Source organism: Harpia harpyja, chromosome 11 (genome assembly GCF_026419915.1).
Source record: "Harpia harpyja isolate bHarHar1 chromosome 11, bHarHar1 primary haplotype, whole genome shotgun sequence".
In the NCBI taxonomy this organism is placed as follows: Eukaryota; Metazoa; Chordata; class Aves; order Accipitriformes; family Accipitridae; genus Harpia; species Harpia harpyja.
Window position 1 is genome coordinate 19,979,282 of NC_068950.1, and position 23,034 is coordinate 20,002,315.

General features: G+C 37.5%; 1 protein-coding gene across 3 annotated transcripts in view; it reads right to left on the bottom strand.

Annotated features, from left to right (window-relative positions):
• The window catches only part of ASPM (assembly factor for spindle microtubules), a 30,803-nt gene extending 8,159 nt beyond the window's left edge, over positions 1-22,644 (bottom strand). The window contains exons 1-20 of one of the 3 annotated variants that reach the window (XM_052801386.1): positions 22,275-22,644; positions 20,431-20,574; positions 18,705-20,049; positions 17,004-17,105; positions 16,094-16,240; positions 14,986-15,231; positions 14,762-14,829; positions 14,100-14,241; positions 13,891-14,021; positions 12,952-13,127; positions 12,706-12,851; positions 12,539-12,624; positions 10,917-11,135; positions 9,980-10,196; positions 9,748-9,893; positions 9,517-9,645; positions 7,956-8,078; positions 2,534-7,159; positions 902-1,051; positions 403-569 (exon numbers count right to left, since the gene is read on the bottom strand). In XM_052801386.1, the coding sequence (XP_052657346.1) occupies positions 403-569; positions 902-1,051; positions 2,534-7,159; positions 7,956-8,078; positions 9,517-9,645; positions 9,748-9,893; positions 9,980-10,196; positions 10,917-11,135; positions 12,539-12,624; positions 12,706-12,851; positions 12,952-13,127; positions 13,891-14,021; positions 14,100-14,241; positions 14,762-14,829; positions 14,986-15,231; positions 16,094-16,240; positions 17,004-17,105; positions 18,705-20,049; positions 20,431-20,574; positions 22,275-22,577 (8,813 nt within the window). In that variant the 5' untranslated portion in view covers positions 22,578-22,644. Of the gene's footprint in view, positions 1-402; positions 570-901; positions 1,052-2,533; positions 7,160-7,955; positions 8,151-9,516; positions 9,646-9,747; positions 9,894-9,979; positions 10,197-10,916; positions 11,136-12,538; positions 12,625-12,705; positions 12,852-12,951; positions 13,128-13,890; positions 14,022-14,099; positions 14,242-14,761; positions 14,830-14,985; positions 15,232-16,093; positions 16,241-17,003; positions 17,106-18,704; positions 20,050-20,430; positions 20,575-22,274 lie in introns of all 3 variants that reach the window. The other 2 variants (XM_052801385.1, XM_052801388.1) reach the window with 2 other exon arrangements.
• Positions 22,645-23,034: the final 390 nt, after the last annotated feature.

The window sequence follows — 23,034 nt, forward strand, 5'->3', positions numbered from 1 at the left end:
AAAACCATCTCACAGCAAAATAAACATAAACTAGTTTAACTATTCCATTATGCATTATAATGAAATAGCTTTTCATTCTATTAGTTTTATGGGGCAACGTTATCAATATCCAGAACACCCTTCCTGTAAAAAAAAGATCAAGGCCTACTCTTTCTAGATCCCCAATATGCAAAATTTGTGAGGTAGCTTCCAGTCCAGAAAAATATTTAAACATAAGAAAAATCTTGTGCAAAAGAATAATCCCACATGCATCAACAGGATTACGCTCATGTGCGTTACATACATGCTGCAGGATCAGAGCCTGAGAATCTATAGGCATTTGCCAGAGTACAAAGCAGTACTAAATAATTATATAATAAAAGCTTTGAAAAGTAGAGAAATTTATATCAAATTCAGTATTACCAGGTCCGCTGCTGTTTTGTTTTGAAGTGACTCTGAATAACACATACAGCTTTTACCACAGATGCATATTCCGTTCGTGCTATGCAGCCTCGAAAACAGGCTTGAATTACTTGTGCTGCTCTTGTTTTGTTAACCCACTGCCTGGCTTTATATCCTCTATACGATGCCTATTAAATATATCAAAAAAAAAAAAAAAAGGACAAGACAGACATTCAAACCTTGGGGTTTTATTCTTTTACTTAACAGAACAAACAAAAAATTAAAAGGAAAAAAGTCACGCAAGCATGAAAGGCTTTTAGGATTCCTATCTCTACAGTATTACAAATATCTAGTTTCTCACATCTAGAAGATGTTTTCTAAAGCAAGTGAAACACATTCAGGGAAATACCACAAATGCCACTCTCTTTAGCGTCTGTAAAAATAATTATGTCATGAAGAAACAAATACAAGAGAGATTAAAAAAACAAAAAAACCAACAAAAACCACATTCTGGGATTACCTGAATTCTAATGGCAGCTTTTTGTATTTGATGGTATCTTTGTTGTTCAATATTTCGCATCCAATGGGCTCTGTAGCACTGCTGTATTAATACAGCAGAAAACTTGTACTGAAGGTATTTCTGTCTCTGAATAAATCCACGGAAAAATGCCTTAAAATAAAAAGACATAATCTTGGAATATTTCACCACTTGCATGGCATTGACTGGGAAGTCGTTTGCATATTTTTAAGTGCAGCTGTACTCACCGGCTTGTTAGAAAAACAACAATATAAGTAAATATATTTCCAATTTCCCAACTAATGCTTTTTTTTCTACCTTTTAAGAAAAGTAATCATACTTACATTGTTCAGGATATATAAATTAAACATTCAGAAAATAACTAAGAAGCTGCCACTTCCCCCCAACACACGGAGGTGAGGATGGCACACTTGTTTTCTTATCTGTTAAGCAGAGCATGTGCTCTCCAACAAGATAGTAATACCAACCTAAAAAGTTATTATGAGAGATTATTTATTTCCCTTTCTTCCCTGATTTGGGGGAAAAAAATCCTTTCATTCCAATAATAACCTGAAAAGAAACACTTCCCTTAGGGTAAAATAACTAAGGCCACCACAGAAAGTCACTTAAAGCTTTTCCCAGAAGGGAAAAAAACCCAAAAAGCATACTCCAACTACATACAAATCATACTTAATATAAAGAAGGAGGAAATATACCTTCCCCCCTCACCCTCAAAAAAAAAAAATATTGAAAAAGCACTTCAGAGCAACTAGCCTTCTAAGCTTCTTTGAACTCAACACTGGATGCTTGCTACATGGAGATGAAGAACAATTCTCATTACTTCTTGCTGACCACACTTTTATTGCATCAATGATGGAAGGAAAAAACATCAGACTAAGTAATTCCCTTTTCCTAGAGTACTTCTGAGAAATCACAGATAGTTTCCCACCAAGTTTCATGTGGTGCCACTCAAGGTACCAACTGAAACACACAATAAGAATACAATTTCTCTCCTTACATTCCTCTTCAAAATGTTAGCTAGGCACTTAAATTAGTCTAGGGACATTTAATAAATCTATAAGAACTAACGTGGCTGACTTACTCATGCCTTCCTAAATATGAAGAATTGTATGTACATATGTAATGTAATGCTACATTAAAGAATGTAGCAGTCATGCCTTTTTTGCCATTTACTTCACTGTATACCCAACACTAGTGCCCACTCATTTCAACACATCAAGACAGCTTTCACTCACATTCCACTCAAATAAAACATTCATTAAGCTACTAATATTTATACAGGTAAAAGCCAGTTAGGACAAAAATATTCTTAAAAGAACAGAAACACACACAAGTATCAGAACTCATTTGAAGTAGTAAAATTCTATAGGAGAAACAAGAAGAAAAAAGGAATGTTACTTTTTAAGATGAGTACCTCAGAAAGGAAAGACAAAACAGAGCTGAACTCTGAGACTCATTTCTGTGCACTGTAGTAGTAAGCTTTATACATCTGCCATCCATCATCCACTTCAGAAATTGATTCTACTTTAACATATAGTTTTAAAGTGTTGTTTGCAAGAGCAGTGATCTTTAAAAAACACACACCCAAAGCCACTACTATAAATTCAAAAGTACCTGAATTTTTATTGTGCTTGCTTTAATTTTGTGAAACCTCTTCTTTTCAATGAATCCTCTGACTCTAGCCTGCACAATAATAATGTTTCTCTGCGTTTGTAAGTAAGTCATTCTTTGGTACTTCACAGTCAAGTGGGATCGGTAGCATCGTTGTAAGACAACTGCTGCTTTTTTGTAGCTTGTATACTGTGATTTAGTTTTATGCATTAGGTAATAGGCTCGTAACATAATAGCTGCTGTTCTAAGTTGAATAAATTTTCTACGCTGCACAGCCATCTGAAGAAAAGACTGAATCTTTCTTGCAGCTCGTATTTGTCTTGCTATTTTTCTTGCTTTCATACCACGGAAGGCAGACTGGATAATTACTAGTGCTTGTCTTTGAGCACAATACTCCGTTTTCTGTAAACGAGCCCTGTGACATGCTCTGTACCACCTCTGAATAGCAACTGCTGAACTCTGAATCAATTTATAGCGAGTCCTTGTTCTTTGGCATCGGAACATAGACTGGATCATTATTGCTGCTGCTTTCTTTTCAAGAAAATGTCTCCTCTCTACACGCATTTGTAAGAATGTTTGTATGCACCGTGCAGCAACATTGGTTTTATACAACTGCCTGGCTTTTTTGGCACAAAAACAGGATTGAAGGCAAACGACAGCCTTTTTTATTTTTGCATTGTTTTCCATGTCAGCTTCTTTTGCCATTTTGGCTCTGAATCTTTGCTGTATAACTCTGACAGCCCAGCACAACTGTTTGTAATATCTATGTTGTATGTACATGCGATAACTAGACTGTATTACAATTGCTGAAACATGCATGATTTTCAGTTTCTGTCGTTCCTTCATGCCTCTATATGATGCTTGAATAACAAGAGCAGAAGTCTTCATTGTAAGGTATTTCTTTCGTTGAATCTTTCCTTTAACATAGGATTGATAGTAGTTCTGTATAATAGTAGCTGCAATTCTCATATTTTGATAGGACCTTCTATTCCTGTGCATTTTGTAGGCTGCCTGTATTGTACTAGCCGCTAAATGCATATGCTCAATACTCTTCCGCACCCTGATACCTCTGTACACGGCTTGTATATGAATAGTTGCCTTACAAAGAGAAAGATACTCTAAAGCATGCTGTCTTGACAAAATCAAAGCTCTGTATCTTCTCTGAAAGATAAGAGTAGCTGCTTTAAGAGAGAGATATCTTTCACGTTCTCTAAAAGCTTTAAAATTTTTCTGGACAACAACAGCAGCACAGTGCATTTCTCGATGTTGTTTTTTTGCTCGCATGTCTCTAAAAGCCTTCTGAATACAAGTTGCCGCTTTCTTTAATGAAAAGTAACGCTGTACTGCAATTTTCTTTAGGTTATTGGCTCTGTATCTCTTCTGTATTAGCTGGGTTGCCCACTGAACTTTTCTGTAATGGCAGTACTGCCTGTACATTCGGTAGTTTTTCTGTATTGTAAGTGCTGCCTCATGTCTTTTCTTCAAGAAGCATCTTGTTTTCATCCCTCTATAGGCAGCCTGAAGAAGTAAACCAGAATTGTACAGTTTTAAGTATATTTCTCTCACACGCTTCCCTTCCCTGTAAGCACGATAACGTTGCTGTATGATTACTGAAGCAAGCCTGACAGCTTGATAAGAAATGTAAATTTTACGCATTCTTAACATTGCTTGAATAACTGTAGCAGCTTGATGCATCTGCTGCATTTTTTTTCTTACCAGAAAGCCTCTAAAAGCAGACTGTACGGTAACAGCAGCATTAAGGAAAGAGAGGTATTTTTGACGTTGAATTTTTGCTAGTTTTGTTGCTCTGTATTTTCTCTGAATAACAATAGCAGCTGTCTTAATGGAAAGAAAATATTTTCTTTTGAGAAAAGTTCTAAATCTTCTTTGAATAAGCTCAGCCGATTCACTCATAGTTCTTACAAGTCTTCTTGTTTTCATACCACGGAATGCAGCCTGGATACAAAGTGTAGCACTTCTCATAATCATATAGTTGTGGACTTGTGTATCTCGCTCCTTACAAGCACGGAACCACTGCTGAATCTGCCTAGTTGCCAGCAATAATTTTTTGAAATCCCTCTGTTGTTTGTGCATTCGATAATAAGACTGTATTATTGCTGCTGACTGATGCGTAGTTTTTAAGCCTTGTCGGACCTTCATGCCTCTACAGGCAGCCTGAAGGATAATGATAGACTTCTTTAGTTCCAAGTACTTTTTACGTTGTACTTTGCCTAAACAAAATGCTCTATATTGTCTTTGAATTATAATTGCAGCCATTCTCATTGCCTGATATTTTATGTTCATGCGATGCATCTTAAATGTGGCTTGGATACAAATAGCTGCTTGATGCATACAACGAATTCGTCGTCTAATTCTTACACCTCTGTAAATCGCCTGCATTTTGACTGTGGCTTTTTTTAAAGACAAATATTTCTGCTTTTGACATTTAGCATGAATAATTGCACAATAATGCCTTTGAACTACTATAGCTGCAGATCTAAGTCTTTCATAGTCCTTTTTGACCAGGTAAGATTTGAAGGCAGCTTGTATAGTTGCAGCAGCTTTGTTTAGTCTGTTCAATTGTTTCCTTACAGTCATCCCACGGTAAGCTGACTGCAAGACTAACACAGCTTCCTTTGTTTTTAGATAAATTGCACGTTGGGTTTTTTTCATACAGTAAGCTCTGAAGTATTTCTGAATCACTAGAGTCGCTTCTTTTAGTTTCTTACATTTTAGTTGATTTACATGCATTCTGTAATAGGACTGAATGATTGTTGCAAGATTATGTTTCTTTTGAATTGTTTTTCTCACAGTTTTCCCCCTCCATATTGCCTGAAGACGCACTACAGAGTTACGCAGCTGAATGTATTCTTGCCGTTGCTTCTGGCCTATAATACTGGCTCTGTAATGCTTTTGGATAGTTAGCACAGCATGGTTCATAAGTCTGAATTTTTTCAGAGCCATGAATTTTCTGAAGGCAGACTGTATCTTAGTAGCAGCAACATGCTGTCTTCGAACCTGCTTTCGTACCTTCCAGCCATGAAAAGCTGCTTGTAAAGAAAGCACTGCTGCTCTTGTCAGTAAGAAGTTCAGTCTTTGCCTGTTACCAGTCTTGTAAGTTCTGTACCACCTCTGAATCACAATGGAGGACTGAATCATTGCCTTATATTTCATTCTTGCAGCATGAGCTCTAAAAGCAGTCTGAATTTTAATAGCAGCTCTATATTCAAGTTTAAGCTTTTTGCGTGCTTTATAACCCCTGTAGGCTGCCTGTAAGCAAACAGCTGCTTTTTTAACTTGCAAGAACTCCTGCCTCTGACACACTTGCTTTTCATATGCACGATAATGTTTTTGAATGACAACAGCAGCACTATAGATGCTTAAATAACTTTGCCTATCCCTTCTCATTCTGTAGCATGCCTGAAGAAATATTGCAGTCTGCCTCCACCTTTGTATTTGTTTCCTGACAAGATAGCCTCGAACTACAGCTTGAATTGTAATGCAAGCTCCCTTCAATTTCCTATAATCTTCTTTAAGTTGAAGAGCATATCTATGAGATCGATACCTTCGCTGGACATGAAGTGTTGCCTCCTTTAATGCACAATAATGCTTATGTGCTTGCCTCATCTTTACAAAAGCTTGAATCTTTACTGTTGCATCTTTCAAGTTTTTAAATCTCTTCCGGACAATGTAAGCACGGTAACTTGACTGAATTTTTATCACAGATCTCAATATGCGAGCCTCTTTCCTGGCTTCCATTCCTCTGTAGGCAGACTGTAGGACAATAGCAGCCAGACGCATCTTCTGGAAAGAAGCAGCTGCTTTTTTAGAAGTGACACATGCCCTATACCAAGTTTGAATTACAGAAGCAGCATTTTTAATTTCTTTATATCTTTTTACTTGTTGGTATTTTCTCACATGTGACTGCAAGGTAGTAGCAGATTTTTTTAATTGTAGAAATCTTAGTTTCTCTTTTTTCATTCTCCACTGTGATTGAACAACACAAACTGCTTTTGTTTGTCTGTATACTTTACGTGCCTTCATGCATCTAAAAGCAGCTTGGAGAACTATCGCAGCTGCACGCTTTTGCAAATAGTACTCTCTCTCAATTTTTCCTAATTTATAAGCTCTGTAATACCGCTGAATTGCCACTGTTTTTTCCCTGTGTTCCTGGTAAATACGTCTAGCCAGCTGACACCTGTACCAAGCCTGAATCTTGATAACACTTTGCTTAATACATAGATACTGCTTCAGAACTCTGTGCATCCTATACCAAGACTGTATGACAAGGGCAGCCCTCTTTCTTTTAGCCAGTTTTGAAGATTGCCATTTTCTGAAATAAGTCTGAAGCACTAAAGTTGCTTTAATTTTCTGTTGAATTTTGTATTTTCTCCATCTTCTGAATGCAGACTGAATAGTAACTGCTGAAGACTTTAAGATTTCACATCTTTGCCGATCTTTTTTTGCCAACTTCGATGCACGCAGATGTCTCTGAATTGTAACAGTAGCCCAAACAATTTGTTTATATGCAGCAACAGAATTCACCATCCTTATCTTCGCTTGTACAAAAATAACATAGTATCTTAGCCGTAAATATCTTTTCCTAGCAGAGTGTCTCCTCCAATAAGCCTGCAGGAAAAAGACAGAAAATTTAGTATTTTCTTCATGGTATCTTGAGTTCAGCCTAAATTTGATGACTAGCAACCTCAGAAATTTTAAGATTTCCTTACTTCTACTTAATCCCTAGGAAGATAGGCCAGATACCTACATAAAAAACCCAAAAGCCAGATGCTTGAATTATTGCTTTTTTAAGCATTTTAAAATTCTGGGAAAAAGCTAAATTTGCCCTGGCAATAAAAGATTCCCTTTATAAACTATTTGATAAATCAGTGATTCTTTAATCTCCACTGCAGAAAGTCTTAAGAATGTAATATTTAGCTTTGGCTAATAGTGGGGAATTTGGGGATCTTGAGAAACTGAATTAACTGCCCAACTATCAATTGGTAACTAGTATCTGCCATTCCAAATGTGCCCACTGCAGGTGTCATAACACTAGGAGAGTAATTTTATTTTTTTTAAAGCTTCTTTAAGCAATGTTCAGCAGGTGCAAAAAGTCAAGCCAACACAATCTGATCAGTCCTTACATTGGCTGTTTTAAGGCCCAGTGTTTTAATGTTTGTGGTATACCAAAACTTTCACTGAAGGGGAACAATTGTTGATTTAATAGCACATTACCATTTCTCTCTGAAGAGACAAAGTTACAAAAACTTCTCGGGGTGGGGGAGGAAAAAAAAAAAAAAAAGTTATTACATTTTCATGAAGACATCAGTTGCTGCAGGCATAAAAAATGACCCTGAGCAAGCCTTTTGTCTTACAGGTTTCAGAGGGTTTCATTGCTGTGTAATCTCACTTTAGATCGTATTACCTGAATGACTGTGGCAGATTTACTTCTGGCTTCCTCCAGTTTTGTCTGTTTCAGAGTTAAAAAAATCATCCTCGTTAAGTATCTTCTCCAGTGCTTCTGGATGAAAATTGCTGCATTCACTCTCTTCAGGATGCGTTGATGAGACAAGAAGTTTATTACAGATTTTTGAATTACCCGAGCAGCTCTGTCTCTTTCCTACAAAGAGTGAATTTCCATTGAACAGTTAGGATTGGAATTTTCACTCAAATTTTTGATGTATTAAAATAACTATCTAAAGCAATCTCATAAAAATCAGGCTTGTTGATACTACAGCTTTTCTTTACTCTAGTAAAAGAACTTTGCCAAGAGAGAACTTTTATTTCAGCACTGAGTTCTTTGTAAAAGGGTGGCATCGCTTAAATCTGCATCCCCCTCCTTCATAGTTCTTCCTCTTTGATACTTAATTTTTCAGCACCCCTAAGCAACCCATTTTTAAGCCTCGATTTTAGTTCTCATTCATAAGAGTTTAAGATATCCTTACTAATGGAGCGCACTGGAATACTTTCCAGCTATGTTTAAATAACGTAAGAGTATAAACATAGTCATACCAGCTCATGTCCATCTAGCCCAGAGTTTTGCTTGCACATACCAACCAGTGTTTTTATAGTAACCCAGAGAATGTAGTAACAAACTGATGTACATAAAAGTAAAAGGAAAAAGCAACTAAACTGTAACATGTCAATATTTAGATCATCTTGTCAGAACCCTACTAGCAGCCTATTTACTATAGGGCAAAGTACATATGCGCACATTGTAAGATTAAATAAATAAAAAAAAATATGCCTGCAATCCTTAGAGGTTTTGTCTTTGATTCCCCCTCCCCCTACCAGCATCTTTACTATTAGTTATTTAAAAACAGTTATAAAGGGAATGTACCTACATAAATATAACCTCTGCCCCCTTCTACACCGCAGACTCTTAGAATATTTCACTTGAACACTGTTTCAACATCGAATAAAATGTATCTTAGACACAGTGGTGGCATTTATCAGCCTTAATGGTGTCACAGTTCTAAAATCATCACAAGATCTGCTATAACTACCAGAAAAGCAAGAAACAAAATATCAGAACTCATGAGATTCAACTCAAAACACTGGTGTAGTTTAGCTCCTTAACAAAAATAGTAAATCCATGCAGAAGTTTAATTACTCTTTTCATCTTGTAGACATTAATAGGAATTAAAAATTAACTACTCCCTTTTTGTTTTACGGAAGCAGTGAAACTATTTTATATTTGAAATATTAGGAAAAGGGCTTAAGGGGTGACATGCTGTAATCAGAACATGAAAGAAAGAACAGTAGCCTTTAAACAAACATAATTACTTCAGAACAGTCTTACACAAAAGTGGTTTTTTAGTAGAATACACCACCAAGAAGGCCATATATTTTGATAATAAAAATGGTACTCATTAGTTTAAATGGTGATATTCTGTTAAACCTGTATACTCCAAACAGTGAATTTATATTCTTTATTTAGTATTTCTCAAAGTAGAAGCTATGAATATTGCACAGGTAGAGAGTACCTGAGAAAGTTTCAGTTCCTTTTTCAGCCTGTAATTCCTCCAAGCAGACTGAATTAATCGTGCAGCTCGAGTTTCTTGCCGAAGATCTAGAAGCCGCGAACACAGAAATGATAGGTAGGTAATAACGACCTACATAAACACAGAACACAGCAAGTTAAGGGCTATACGGAAAAGCGGGACATGTTCACAGGAGAGCAGAACATGTTTACATCAACTCTAAAGGCATCTTACCTTCTCATCAGGAATTGTATTTGACATGTCTGAGTGATGAATCATTGCTGGTATTCCACCTAGGTCAGAAACTGCAGCATTGATCAGCTGGAAGTTTTTCCTTTCATTGTCCAAGAGTTCCTTGTATAGGACTGAGGCAGTTACAGCTTTGCAAGGAGAAAATGTTTGTCAAATCAAATTGTGAGTAAAAGAAACAGATTTAACATGAATTTCTGTGCATCAAATAACTCACTTTGGTCAAATATTCCTTCCATAACATTTAGAGAAGTATCAGACTCCAAAAAGGATGAGGAGGAAGAGTTTAGTCCCACCGGATGAGTTCTTGAGCATTCTACTGTTTGAGTTGTACGTTGGCACACAGCTTCCAAAGGCACATAACACGGATGATAATGATGAATCAAATGACATAATACTCTACCATCTGAGAAACACACTGTGAAATTTTCCACCTGTTAAATAAAATGCAGTAAGATACAAGTTCCTTGAACTTTTGTTACCAGTTAATTGGTATAAACTGGATATAGAATTCGTTAACTTGTACCTTTGAAAGTGACCAAGTGCAAATTTTTTTTGAACACAAAAATTTATGTAGCTAGTGCTTCTTTTGAACATTCACTGTACAGTGACATACAGCTGTGAGAAACCAGAAACAAAAAGGTGTGAATCACTATATAGTGAGTCTCCAAGTGAAACATTTAAGAAACCAAAAAGAAAGCAATCTTTCTACAGAAGGATCCCAAAGAAAATTCTATGGATACCTTTACACTAGGTATTCAGTGCAGAAATAAGACCAATGCAAGTTCAGAACTTAAGTGCTCTATTTTACCCTTCAGAAAAACTAGCAGATGGGACTGTATTCTGACCAGAGACAAGTCTCTGAACATATTCCAGCAAAAATGTTGTATTTTTAAAAGGCATTTTTATGCGTAAGACTAACTGGAAGGGGAGATCCTTTTGCTCAAATTTGTTTAAAAAGAGAGCTGCTGCTAAACCCACAGAAAGATGGTTATTTCAAATCAGATTAAACAAAGACCAGAAGGATATTTAAAACTAATTACCATTGGCTGCTACTACATATTTGATAGTTTGAAGAATTCTGCTCTATAAAGAATAAGAATTCTTATGACAGCAAAGGATGTATTTGCTGAAATGAACACAAAACTATTTACCTTCATATTGTAAAATCCACAAACAGCATTAACCCACGCCATCAGCAGCTCGACATTGTCACTGTAACTTTGAGGTAAGGAGTTACTACTATTATCTTCTTGTACTTTACAACCATTTGGAAAAGTCTTGAGAGCACCCAATTGTGTTTTCCTCTTGTGTGCATTCTTTAAAAACTCAATTTCTTCTTTTAACTGTTCCACATTAAGAAAAACATCCACCTATTAGGAATAATAAAAAAAAAAAATTATTTGTCACCAACAGTCTCACATGTCATGCATTATAACAGCTGGATGCAGAAGCTTTAGACACGGCATTTTAAAGAGAAACTACTCTCACTACTTAGCAGTACCTGCCTCACTGAATCAGTAGTGGATAATCTGGACTTGCCGGCATAGACGGCAGCGTCTGCTACCAACTGCTTCAAATAAAAGAACCTAAACCCACACTCCCACTGTTCTGTGTAAAATGGTTACTTCATTGGTTAATAGTTGGGGGAAATGGGGAAATTCCCTGAAACAGCCTGTGGAATTTCACCATACTGTCAGAGGAAACAACAATTTCAGGGTCTCGCCTGCATTTCTACTGAGTCCATGTAACATTCCTCCTCATTTAAGGGATTCCGAGAGGACTTGAGCTGGTGTTGTGATGGTATAAGAAGATTAGGAGAACAAGCAGGATATCCACAGGGTTTGGATAAAGCCACTGCTCACTGAAATAATTTCTTTAATCAAAAGCAATGCAACTGTGACACATACATACAGGAGAACTAACTGGAAGAAGGTAACTACTCAATACTGTAACAGTAGTTAAGTAAGAAAGTAGTTACATTTGATTTTTATTATGTTCTTCTGGCTCTCTGATAGTTCTGTGGCTATAGTTTTGGAAATTCTTGCTTTAGATATAGTTAATTGTACTTACATTCCTGACTACTTAGTGGTGAAATTCCACCTCAACTTGTATCTTTTACCTTTCATACTCTATGTTCCTTCCAGATGGATTCATCAGCTAGATACTTATTTTCAAACCACTATCCAACTCAAGTTAACTCTTAAAACAGTCTTAAGAAAGTCTTATTTTTGCTTCCTCTACCAATTTTTTTCCAGTGGCTTTGAAATGCCATTACAGTAATGCCTAAGAAATCTTCATTCTTATTTCAAGAATGTTTCTTCAAATTGACTGTTTCAGACAAATGGAAAAATGCAGAAATGCTATAGCTTCAGAGCTTACTCTATAATTGTCTATCAGTGTAATCTCAAAATGTCCTTTTTAGTTAATAAGAGCTTACCAGCATTCTGAGACCAACATTATTTTACACTTAATTATCAATTCTGTTGGCATACAGCATAAATGCAGAAGTTAAGTTTTTTCCAAAAACTTGTATGAATGTGTACAAGAAAAAGCACAGTTAGAATATTATCTAAACTGTATTGTTAGGGAACAGTTAGCAGGTTTAGGTAAAGTTTGCATGGCACTTTGAACATACACAGAGGACCATTTCATAGTCTAAAATTTGATTAGTAGAGGCTTTCACAGACAACAAATATTCCTGAGAGACTGGTGTTTTCATTATCTCTCACTTGTAATTAGTAACAAACAACCAAAATAAGTAATTGAATAATACCTGGAAGGCAAAGACAATTTTCCACAGGAGTGCTAATGTTCGTTCTCTGTGTCTATCTACAATATCCCTGGAGTCAATTGAAGTACCTATGAAATAAACCAAGGAATTAAAAGTGTGCACACTAGTCCTCTGATGCACTTAGAATAACCCTGATTTCTAGGCCTTACCACTTTCATCTTTCAAGTGAATTCCTCGCTCTTTAAGGACATTAAGAACAATGTCAACATTATGCATCTTCTGTAGACGACTTATTGCAGGAACTCTCAGTTGCTTTGAAAGATTCCAGTTTTTGGTGAGAAGTTCAATTGTTCTCCTAACAAAGGGAATTTCACAGTTTAATGTCTTAGCTGAGCTTATATTAATTATTATATAAAAGAAAATAAATAGTTCAAAATAATTCTGTATCAACGCACACAAGACGAATGCCACATTGCAAGTCCACAGCCAGATTGGTTACAGCAAAATCAAATTCATCAAGTGTAGTTTGCATATGACTGACAGGTAGTCCTAAGAAACCAAGATGGCGGGAAAGGTCACCTTCACCACTCAGGAAGTCCCGAGAAAATGCAAGCAGAAGGTCTTTGCTAGCCTAAAAAACAAACAAAAAAACCCACCAACAACAACGACAAAATCATCTTAACACTGCAGTATTTGTCAAGTAGAACACAATTTTCATCCCTTGACCCCCAAATTGCATTCCATATTTCTTTACCTATTACTTAAAATTATTATTTTTTTTTAATTTATTTTTAGCCAGCTTTAATTTTCATTGTACCTGGCTACCATGTCACTGAAAGCACCACCAAATTCAGGAATACTTTTTTCTCAGTCTGTCTGCCTACATAGTACAAACCCAAAAAAAAGGTGATTTTATTTGAACATAACATATTTGTTAATGAAAGTCTTTGTATGACAGATGTTGCACAGTCTTTCTTATCACAGCAAAACAACAGAAAAAACCACACAGAAAAGCCCATCAAACTGACTTGCAGTTTAAGATGAGCTGCAGTATGCTAGAGTGATATTTAAAAATAGTGCAGAAGCTTAGATTTAGAGGGGGAAGCCATATAACACAGGATAATGGAGTCCTTCCTACAGGATAAACAATTCAAAATTTTCTTGGGCATTCCTTTCATGACCATGAGATAATGTGTTGAGAATGTTCATGCAAAGGCTGAACAGGCAAGACTTGTTAAAGAAAAGTACATAGTCAGATCAAAAAAAACCCCACCAAAACTAAAAACCACCACCAAACCCCAAAACAAACGACCCCAAAATAATATATATAAATATATAGTACATTGAATCTTAGGACAATATTGGAGGGAGACATCAAATCATAGCTCTCTTACCTTGAACTCTGCATCCTTACAAAAGAGGCAAGGGTCATGGTCAATAATTCTGGACTGCTTGGCACAATCCAGAAAGCAAACTAACAGCAGCAATTTTTTCAGAGTGAATTTTGACAAAGCTTCTTCATGACCTAAAAAGATAGAACCCATTAAGTGCTAGTTCCAAAATTAAGTGCTAAAAATAACCTATTTTTGGAAGTAGTAGTTACCTTCTCGGTAAAGGTGAGGCACAGTGGGATGTCTGTATTCAGCTGCAATGTCAGGGTTCCAAAGCAAGCGATTAAGGATAAATATTGCTAAACCCATAACATCACTATTACTCTCCAAAGCTATCAGTTCTCCATAAACAGTCTAATATGAAAGGAGGGAAAAGAAAGCAGAACCATTAAAAATTACTTCAAATACTATGAGGATTTTTTTGAATAACATACATTACTGAAATTCTGAAGTAGTAAATGGTAATTAGTCTCTAAAAATCAATCAGTTTTTCAAATCAGTCACTGAAGGATAAAACCAAAGGAAACTTCAGAGTATCCAGACTCATTTCAAAACATGTATGATCATCTGCATTTGAGCAATCAATCAGGAACTTCCTTAAGACAACTGCATTTTTCTCCAGTCCAGTAAAGAGTGAAACTGATAGGAGACTGCTTTTCCATTATTGGTCAGGGAGTTAACTTCCACTTCCCTTGATCAAATATTTTCCTTTTTAATAAGGTAAGCACTTTTCTAAAGCAAGTCTGTTGTAATTGAATTAAACCTACCTGGATTATTAAAACAGAAAGTACAAAGAAACCTGAAATATCCCCTACTAAAAAAAATGCTAGATGTCCTTTAAACTTTGATTATAGACTACAAATTCTGCACTTACCTCCAGACCTATACGCAGCCACAAAGGGTTGTAAGATAAAAGCCAGTTAAGGACTTTCTGCCTCTCTCCTGCAAGACAACATCTTGTAGTATTATATCCAGCAAACACTTCATATTATAGCAAGAATTTATATCAAACGATTTTAGATTAAACCAACTTGGTGTGTGAATGATCCTTTTTCTACTTACAAGAAAAGAGAGGATGCAATGTTTTAGTATTCTTACCTACATCTTTCCAGAGGTGTCTGTCTCTACGAACTAGCAAACGTCTAGTTTCAATCTCAACTTCCAGCTTCTTAATAGCTTGAACCATTGTTTCAGATGTAAACAAACAGCAAGCATCACGTCGTAATTTGTTCAGCTTACGATGAGCCGTATAAGCTTTTAGAGATGCTTCATCTTTTGTTGGTGCTTTAGGAACACTGGTTTTATGATGGTTCTCTCCTCCCAAGATAAGAGCAGCTGCATTTACTGTTTAAACATACACAAAAAGCACGCATTTACATCTCAAATAAAGGTAGCTTTGCCCACCTCATTTATTTTTTTCCTCTCGTAAGTTCATATTTTGTTATTTTCCTTCTGACTACTGATTTTATCCCTCAGGAAGCTTATCAGCTGTTGCACTAAACATACGTTGTCAAGTGCATGTATATTAGTCAAATATTTAATATAACAATACTTATGAAATAAGTGAGCAGTGCTAGGAATTCAGTTTTAAGATTAATTGTACTATCTTCTATTTTTCAGATTGAAGATAAAGATAGAGGAAAAAGTACCTTAGCATCATTTTACTAAAGTGACAGTTATAATGTTCTTCAGGAGATGGGGATTCCCCACTCAACACCCACTGAGGAGCACTGCGGCTACATGTTCCAGTGTGTATTTCTTGTTGCAAAGCACACTCCCCATTCAGGTGTGTGGTATGCTGTGCGTGAGCAAGTGTGCCATTCACACTTATCACAAGGGGAAAATACAACTCTGAAAAGGGTTAGTTATATGCTTCTGCTGGGATGGACAGCACTGTCTCCAGTGTGAGAATTGCTTTTGGTTTAGCATATTCCATGTTTTCTATCATAACTGCCACTGAAAGACATTACCAAATATTTGGTTTATGACTATCACAATATTAAGTCAAAGGCTGAAAAGAGAAACACAGGTGATACATAAAAATTAAAAACCAAAAATCTACTCTTACCTAAGACCTTAACATTACACAAACTAGTGACAAGTTGGGACTAGTGTTAAGCTAGTACTATGATTCATTAATGTTAATAAAGCACATCATATAATGTTTAAGAACATTAAAAGACGGTGAAAATTCTTGTACTCTTACCTTGTGAGGTGTTTGTTTTTACACTGAAGTCATCTGGGGTAAGTACAAAATTTAACCACCAGGTGAAACCTCGTTGCTGCTTCTCCTTCCAACGTTCATCATAAAACATGTTTTTAGCAGCAAAAGGCATTGGGTGCCTAGGAAGGACTTAAAAAAAAAAAAAACCAAACAAAAAACACACGTAAGTCTCTCCAGTTCTTGAAATGTTTGATAACCAATATGCATTTCATTGTGGAAAGGATTAATTTTTGATACTCCATTTAGCACTACAGCAGAAAAAAGCAGATTGTTAGAGTCTTATGAACTTGCAGATCAGCCCCCATTAAAATAAATTTCAGCCACAAAACATGGATTAAGTTATAAAGCAGTAGAGCAAAGACAAGATTTCTAGAACCCAGGCCATTTGCAATGCGCAGCTTGGGGCAAAACCAAGTTGAGTTGGACTACATCCAGAAAGAACCATTTTACAGATGCATTTTTCTGATCAGATCAACTTAGTATTATTAGCTCTGCAAAATCGGTATCTTTTTGGTAAGAAGTTTTCTCTTCTTAGGTATTTTATTGTTGTATTAAAATGTTATCAGATATGGAAGAGGCATTTCACTGATAACCATCAGTCAGCTGGGAACATATCTGTAATGTAGCTTTTACACCTACAGGCAAAACCGGAGGAAAGTAACATTTACATTCAGCTGGCCATGTGTTGCAACCAATTTTCTTATGAGTAGTCAAAATGGTTACATATGAAAGGTTACATATGTTTTTATACTAGATAATGATTCATTGTAGGTACAATCTTCTATTTCATCTCAACTCTAACCAGATGGGTCTTAACAATAGCTAGCAGTACAGCAATTGTGACATTCAGTTCAGTGTGTACTGTTTTGCTAAATACCAGAAGTCTGCCTACCTGTTTTCAGTGGTTTCACAAACGTCAGGTGAGACTGAGCCAATCCAGGGATGGGTTTACTGATTCTGTTGGTAGTTCTAGATGCTTTCTGAAGTGAAGAACCTACAAAAGCATTAACACACAAATATCACCAACAAATATGTCAGTGAAAGAGCAGCCTGACTTGTGTTAGTTTAGGCATCAAGGCACTAGCTAATAAGTATTATCCACCACATCGCAGTAGGACTTAAAAAAAACACAAGGAAAAAACACAGATCTAGGCTTTCTGAACTCTCACCATATAAAAATACGCACTTTTAGCACAATCATTTTGTTACACTGACACCAAACGAAGGATTAAAAAAGTATGCTGTTGCAGATGGACGATAGTTGCTGCCTGACACCCCCTGACAAGATGGTAATTCAGAAACAAAAAAGATAAGAGATCGGAAATTACAGGTTGAACTCTCCTGCTTAGCTGAAGGAGTGTTTTTCATAGAACATTCACTTCTAGAAGTGAAGAAGTCATTCCAATTTCTCATGCACTTCTAATAAATTTTAAATACATTCTGACAGTTTTTGAAGTTGGATCTTGAGTGGATTAAATTAATGATAGGCATTTCAAAGTTAACTTTTAGTAATGAAATATTATTTGTCTTTGTGAAGCCTAGAGACAATGCCCAGGCAATTAGAAGAAAAACAGGTTATATTTCTCAAGAAAAATTATCAAGAAGAACGTAACTCAAAGCTGTCATCATTTTTGTGTTTCACAACTGGGATGAAGAGACACCAAAGTCATTTTGAGCTTACAGAATACTTCCTTCTCCAGCCCATCTATCCTTACCCTAATGGATGAATAGAAATAACCTGGTAGACAACACAGCTTTTCCTGCTGCACACTAATGCTGTTAGTGTGTTATGGTTTTATGTAGACTATCTTAAAAAGCCTGAAACCAAAGTGCATTACTGAAAGCCCCAAATCAAGTCTAGATCACAGAACAGATAATTTGAACTAAAGAAAGCAGCACATTACTTTGATCTGAAAGCCATGATGAATTTTTCCTGTTAGTTATATTGCAGGGACTGCATAAAGACTCTGCAAATTAAATGCTTCTTTCAGTTACAGACCCTCATTCTTTTTCTATTCCAGAGCATATCTGGGAACGGAACATTGAGAAAACCCAAAATACATTGAAATACAAGAAGTCAACTTCTTCTGATCTTCAAGCTCAAAGTATTGGCAAGCTGTAAAGGCAGAAAGATCTACACAGAGCTAACAACAAGCTAATTACAGACAGTAAAAAGCAGGCAGTGTGAACGAGACTTGGGAACTACATGTTTGAAAACACATGACAACAGCAATGGAGTCAAATAGTCACAATGGTAAGTGTACATGTGACAGAAATCTCGTGCAGTGAGTAAGTTTCTAGTAAATTTGAATTACATAAGGGCTCTGCTCAAGAACTGCCAGACACTTTTCCTGTTACTGTCATTAACAAGGTTTACAAAAGAATAAAGTAAATCTGAAGCCAATTACATAACCAAAACGCTGACCGAGTTTTCAAATTTTTAAAATGCAGATAATATCTAACAAATTGCAAAGGCCCACATTTCAGAGATATGAAATGTTCCCAACTGTTGCTAGACAGTTTAGTTTGCTATACAAATTTCATAATCAAAGGCATCTTTCATAAAGTGGTAAATGAAGGAAATACTGCTCACCAGCTTTCTTTCTCTGCCCTACTCGGTTTGTGGGTTTGAAGGCTGATGGTCTCATAGTATACGTTTTATTGTCCACACTAGACGTAAGAGTTCTTTTTCTTTCCACTTCTTCCACATACACTGGAGCTGTAACTCTATTATTTTCTACATATATTTCACTTTTCCTCTTACGACACAAAATTGATCGACTAGGAGATGACTTTACTTTGTCATTGTGACACTTATTTTCAGCTGATATGATACCTATAACTGGAAGGTGTTTAGATATTTCTGCTTTCGTACGTACAGGCACCACATTAGCACATTCCATTATTGCTTTACTAAGGCATTTTTTAGATTTTGGCTGGAGAGTTTCCATTCTTTTTTCTTCAGCAGCATCAGGCTTACTTTTGATGACAGTGGCAGAAAGAATTGGACGCTTTTTTGGTTGCTCTCTGCAAAAAGAATTGCAAGTCTGAAGTTCTTCTGTAGAAGGAAAACTGAAGTGATTTTCTTTGGGTTTGTCATAATGAAGTACCTGTGATTCTACTTTATGCATCTCAGAGACTTCATTTAAGTTGTGTTCTATACGAACATGTGGTTTTGTCTCTACATCTCCATTTTTTTTCCATTTTGAGGGTAGAAATTTCTTTACAACATAAGTCTCTGTAGTAGATGATATTAAAGCTGCCTCAAGTTTAGGAGTCTTTGATTCCTTATCTGACAAGCTGTCTTTCACAAATTGATCAGGTGACAGAATCGGAACAGACTGCTCTATTTTATCTATATCCACTTGATAACTGTCATTTACAAAAGAATCTGGACTTAAAATTCTCCTTGTACTTAAAACAGGCACAGATGCTGAGTGTTCTGGAGTGCAAACTGGTGAGAGTGTACAATTAAGAATGACTTCATTGTTTGAAATTGGCAGTTGTGCTAATCCAGTAGAACTGCATGCACTTTCAGGTTTTAATTCATTGTGCTCATTAACAAATTTCTTGACATTACAGCTGTCTATTTCAGGCAATAACTCCTCATTTATAGTGGCAGCAATATCTGAGAACGTAGTAGATCGTCTCATTGCAAGTGGTGTGCAAATAGCATTACAATGTTCCTCTAGCATTGGTGCAATAGGAGATATTGGCAATTTATTTTCTGAGCCAACAAAAGAGTCATTTCCTGGGGATACACTATTTTGCATTGTGTTCTGATTTTCACATGGCTGAAGTGGGCTTCTAAAGCCATCCACCTTCTGGGAAACTTGAGAGGTTTTAACATTTTTAACTTTTGAAGTACTTTTTTTAACTTTTATTGAAGCAGATGTTTCTGAAGAGTTTTTCTTTTTTATAGTATCCCAAAGACTCTTCTGAAAAAGAACCATAAATAAAAGTTAGTACGCTGAATTTCTACATACTTTTACATGTAAAACTGAAACATTGCTAGTGTTTTCATGCAAAGTCTAAAAATACTATAAAAAGAACACCTAGTCCAAAATTCACCCTAAGTTATTTCCAGGCTTGAGAACAGCTTTTTTGGTCATGTTTTAGTTTTATTCTCTAAGCTGTAATGCACCAGTATCTACTTTCCAACCCAGCTGAAAAATTTTGAAGACAACGAGCATTCCCACAGGCAGCATCATTTATCAATTTTTAATTGTCCTTCATCGAATTCTCTAATAATAAAAACAATATCTGTGTCAGCTATGCCAAAGTAATAGAACTAAGATACATAATAAACACACACTCACCTTTTTCTTCAGAGACTGCTCAGCAACACCCAGGAGCACAGCTTGATGTCTTACAATGCCATTAATAATAAAAGCTACCAGTTCTCTGACTTTTCCTTCTTCTAATGGTGTCCATGTTACAGAAACAAAGATTCTTTGTCCTGACTATTGGAGAAAAAGAAAAGTTTAATATCTAGCACTTAGGTACACTTATGTAACATAAAAGATAGAGTAATGCGAAGCGGTACACAGAAGCAACGTGTATTCCGACAACATGAAATGATAAACAATCGTTAAATGTTTAAATGTCAATCTTCCCTTCTCACATGTAAATTTAAGCAACCTTTATCAAAAATGTTGTCTTACTAAAAGGGCATATACCTTTTAATGAAACTATAATGGAAAGCAAGCAAGAACACATATAAATATAACACATAGTAGAAAGGACAAGATTTGAGTAAAGGTAAGTAGAAGAAATTACATAATTTTTTGCACATATTAACCAAGTCAGTCCTCTAAAGTGATTTTGAGAGAATTATATTTCGACTAACAATCAGAGGTTAATTTTTAGGACCTTAGCTGAATCTAAATAAGTGTCAAATTTTTTAGTCAAATGACCTGCAAAGATGAGAATTAACACACAAGTTCATTGAATAAAAATAAAGACACTGCAAACTAACAAGGAAGTCGTGGAGCTATATATGATCTATGTAAAGATTCTTCATGCACAGTGACCTCTACCGAATTGTTTTGGTGCTCTGCTGATACCAATACTAACAAACCAAAAGAATGGTTATACCTCAGACAAAATCAGAGAGACTGTGAAAATGACCAATGTCTTGAGCATTTGAATTAGGATTTCCACCTCCTCGGGCAGATGCATTTAGTGAAAACATACAGACTAATTCAATATGCGCTTATACAGTAAAGCCGGTCAATAATGGTAAGTATTCATTAATTACTATAGGAACTTGTTATTCAAATACTTTACAGTGAGATTCTAGCCTGTCTGTATAAGCACATTGTTGCAAGAGATCTCCAGAGAGCTTCTTCCTCTCTCACAGAGACTCGAGAGTCTAGATTACCATAGATACACATTTGTCTAAACTGTCCTTTTAAAAAGCAGCATTAATTGGATTAACCACAGTTTATATTTCCTTGGGAATCGTAAAGATTTATTCCTAGATTAAGCCTGCTTTGCTCTCTGTTGTATTATAAACATGCAGAACAGTGAATTAGTATCCTCTTCACAAGCTCCCTCAGCCTTTTTCCTAAACAGATGTCGTCCGAATTTTTGAGAGATCACTTTTTAAACACCTCTTATTTTTCTGTCTCTGCCTTTAAAACCACACTCCCAGAGAACAATTAATTATTTTTTTTTTCACCTTACTGCAGAAAACCCCTCTGTTGAGCCAGGATTTAGTGCTTTCGCAGCCTGTGACAGCCCCAAGAGGTTTAATCCGCCATCTAAAGCTCCAGCTCTTCCCCTTTACCGCGAGCCATGAGCGCAGCACCCACAAAGAACACCCGCAGCGGGGGTGCAGCTTTTGGGATACCGGCTACTAAAAACCTAGCTCTACGCGGCCAGATGACGCGTAGGACTTCTCCCGGGGGAGGATTACGCTGCAAAGCGGTAACACAGCTCACGCCGGCGGAGGGGCTTTCTCCGCCGCCGAAGAGCGGCAGGCGGGGAGCGGCCCGGCCCCCCTTCCCCTCCAGCCCTTGCAACCGCCTAGCACCCCTGCCCGCAGGGCACGGCTCGGGGTCCCCCTCGTGTGTCACACACACACTCGTACACCCATCCACCCACCTCCGCTCCCTGCCTCAGCTTCGCGCCCGCCCCCCCCCCCCCCCCCCTCCGGTACCTGCACAAAAAAGCGGCGATGCTCAATACTGAAGCCCCTGGCAGAAGCCGGGAAGCGGTCGACGACCACCTCGGCGTCCTCCGCGTTGGGGTTGTCGATGGCCAGGAGGCGCGTGCGGGAGGCGCCGACGCGCAGGCTGCCGAAGCTGAGGAACGGCGGCCGAGAGAAGTGGCTCAGAACCAGCACAGCGAGGGCCTCGTCCGCGTCCTCCTCATCCCCCCGCGCGGCCCAGCGCCGCCGCCTAGGGCTAGCGGCGGAGCTCAGCTCCCACACCGCCGCTCCAGGGAAGAAACCCGCGGCCATGCCCGGGGCAGAATCCCAGAGCGGGACCGACTTCAGTTCTCCACACCGCCAGCGCTCCGCCACCGCACCAACCGCCACACCTCCACCCGCCCGCCCGTTCAAACCTGACACCCCCGCCAATCCACGCGCGGGCCCGCCCCGCCTCGCCCCGCCCCCTCGCCTCTCCGCCAATTAGCGCTCAGCGTTTTATTTAAACGGCCCGACCTCGCCGAGGCAGGAGAGAGGCGCCACCGCGCGGCGACGGCGGGAGGGAGCGGCCCCGGCCCCGCGCAGAGCCCTTGCCCTCCCTCCTCCGCCCACCGCGCCTGAGGCTTCCAAGTGCCCAGCGCGGAGCTGGAACTGGGAGCTGGTTTTAGGCTTAGCCTGGGATAGCAGGAGTTATGCTTCAAAATTAAAAAACATAAAAATGGACTTTAGCGAGCCTCCACGATAAAAATCTCTTCCCGTATTAAAAATA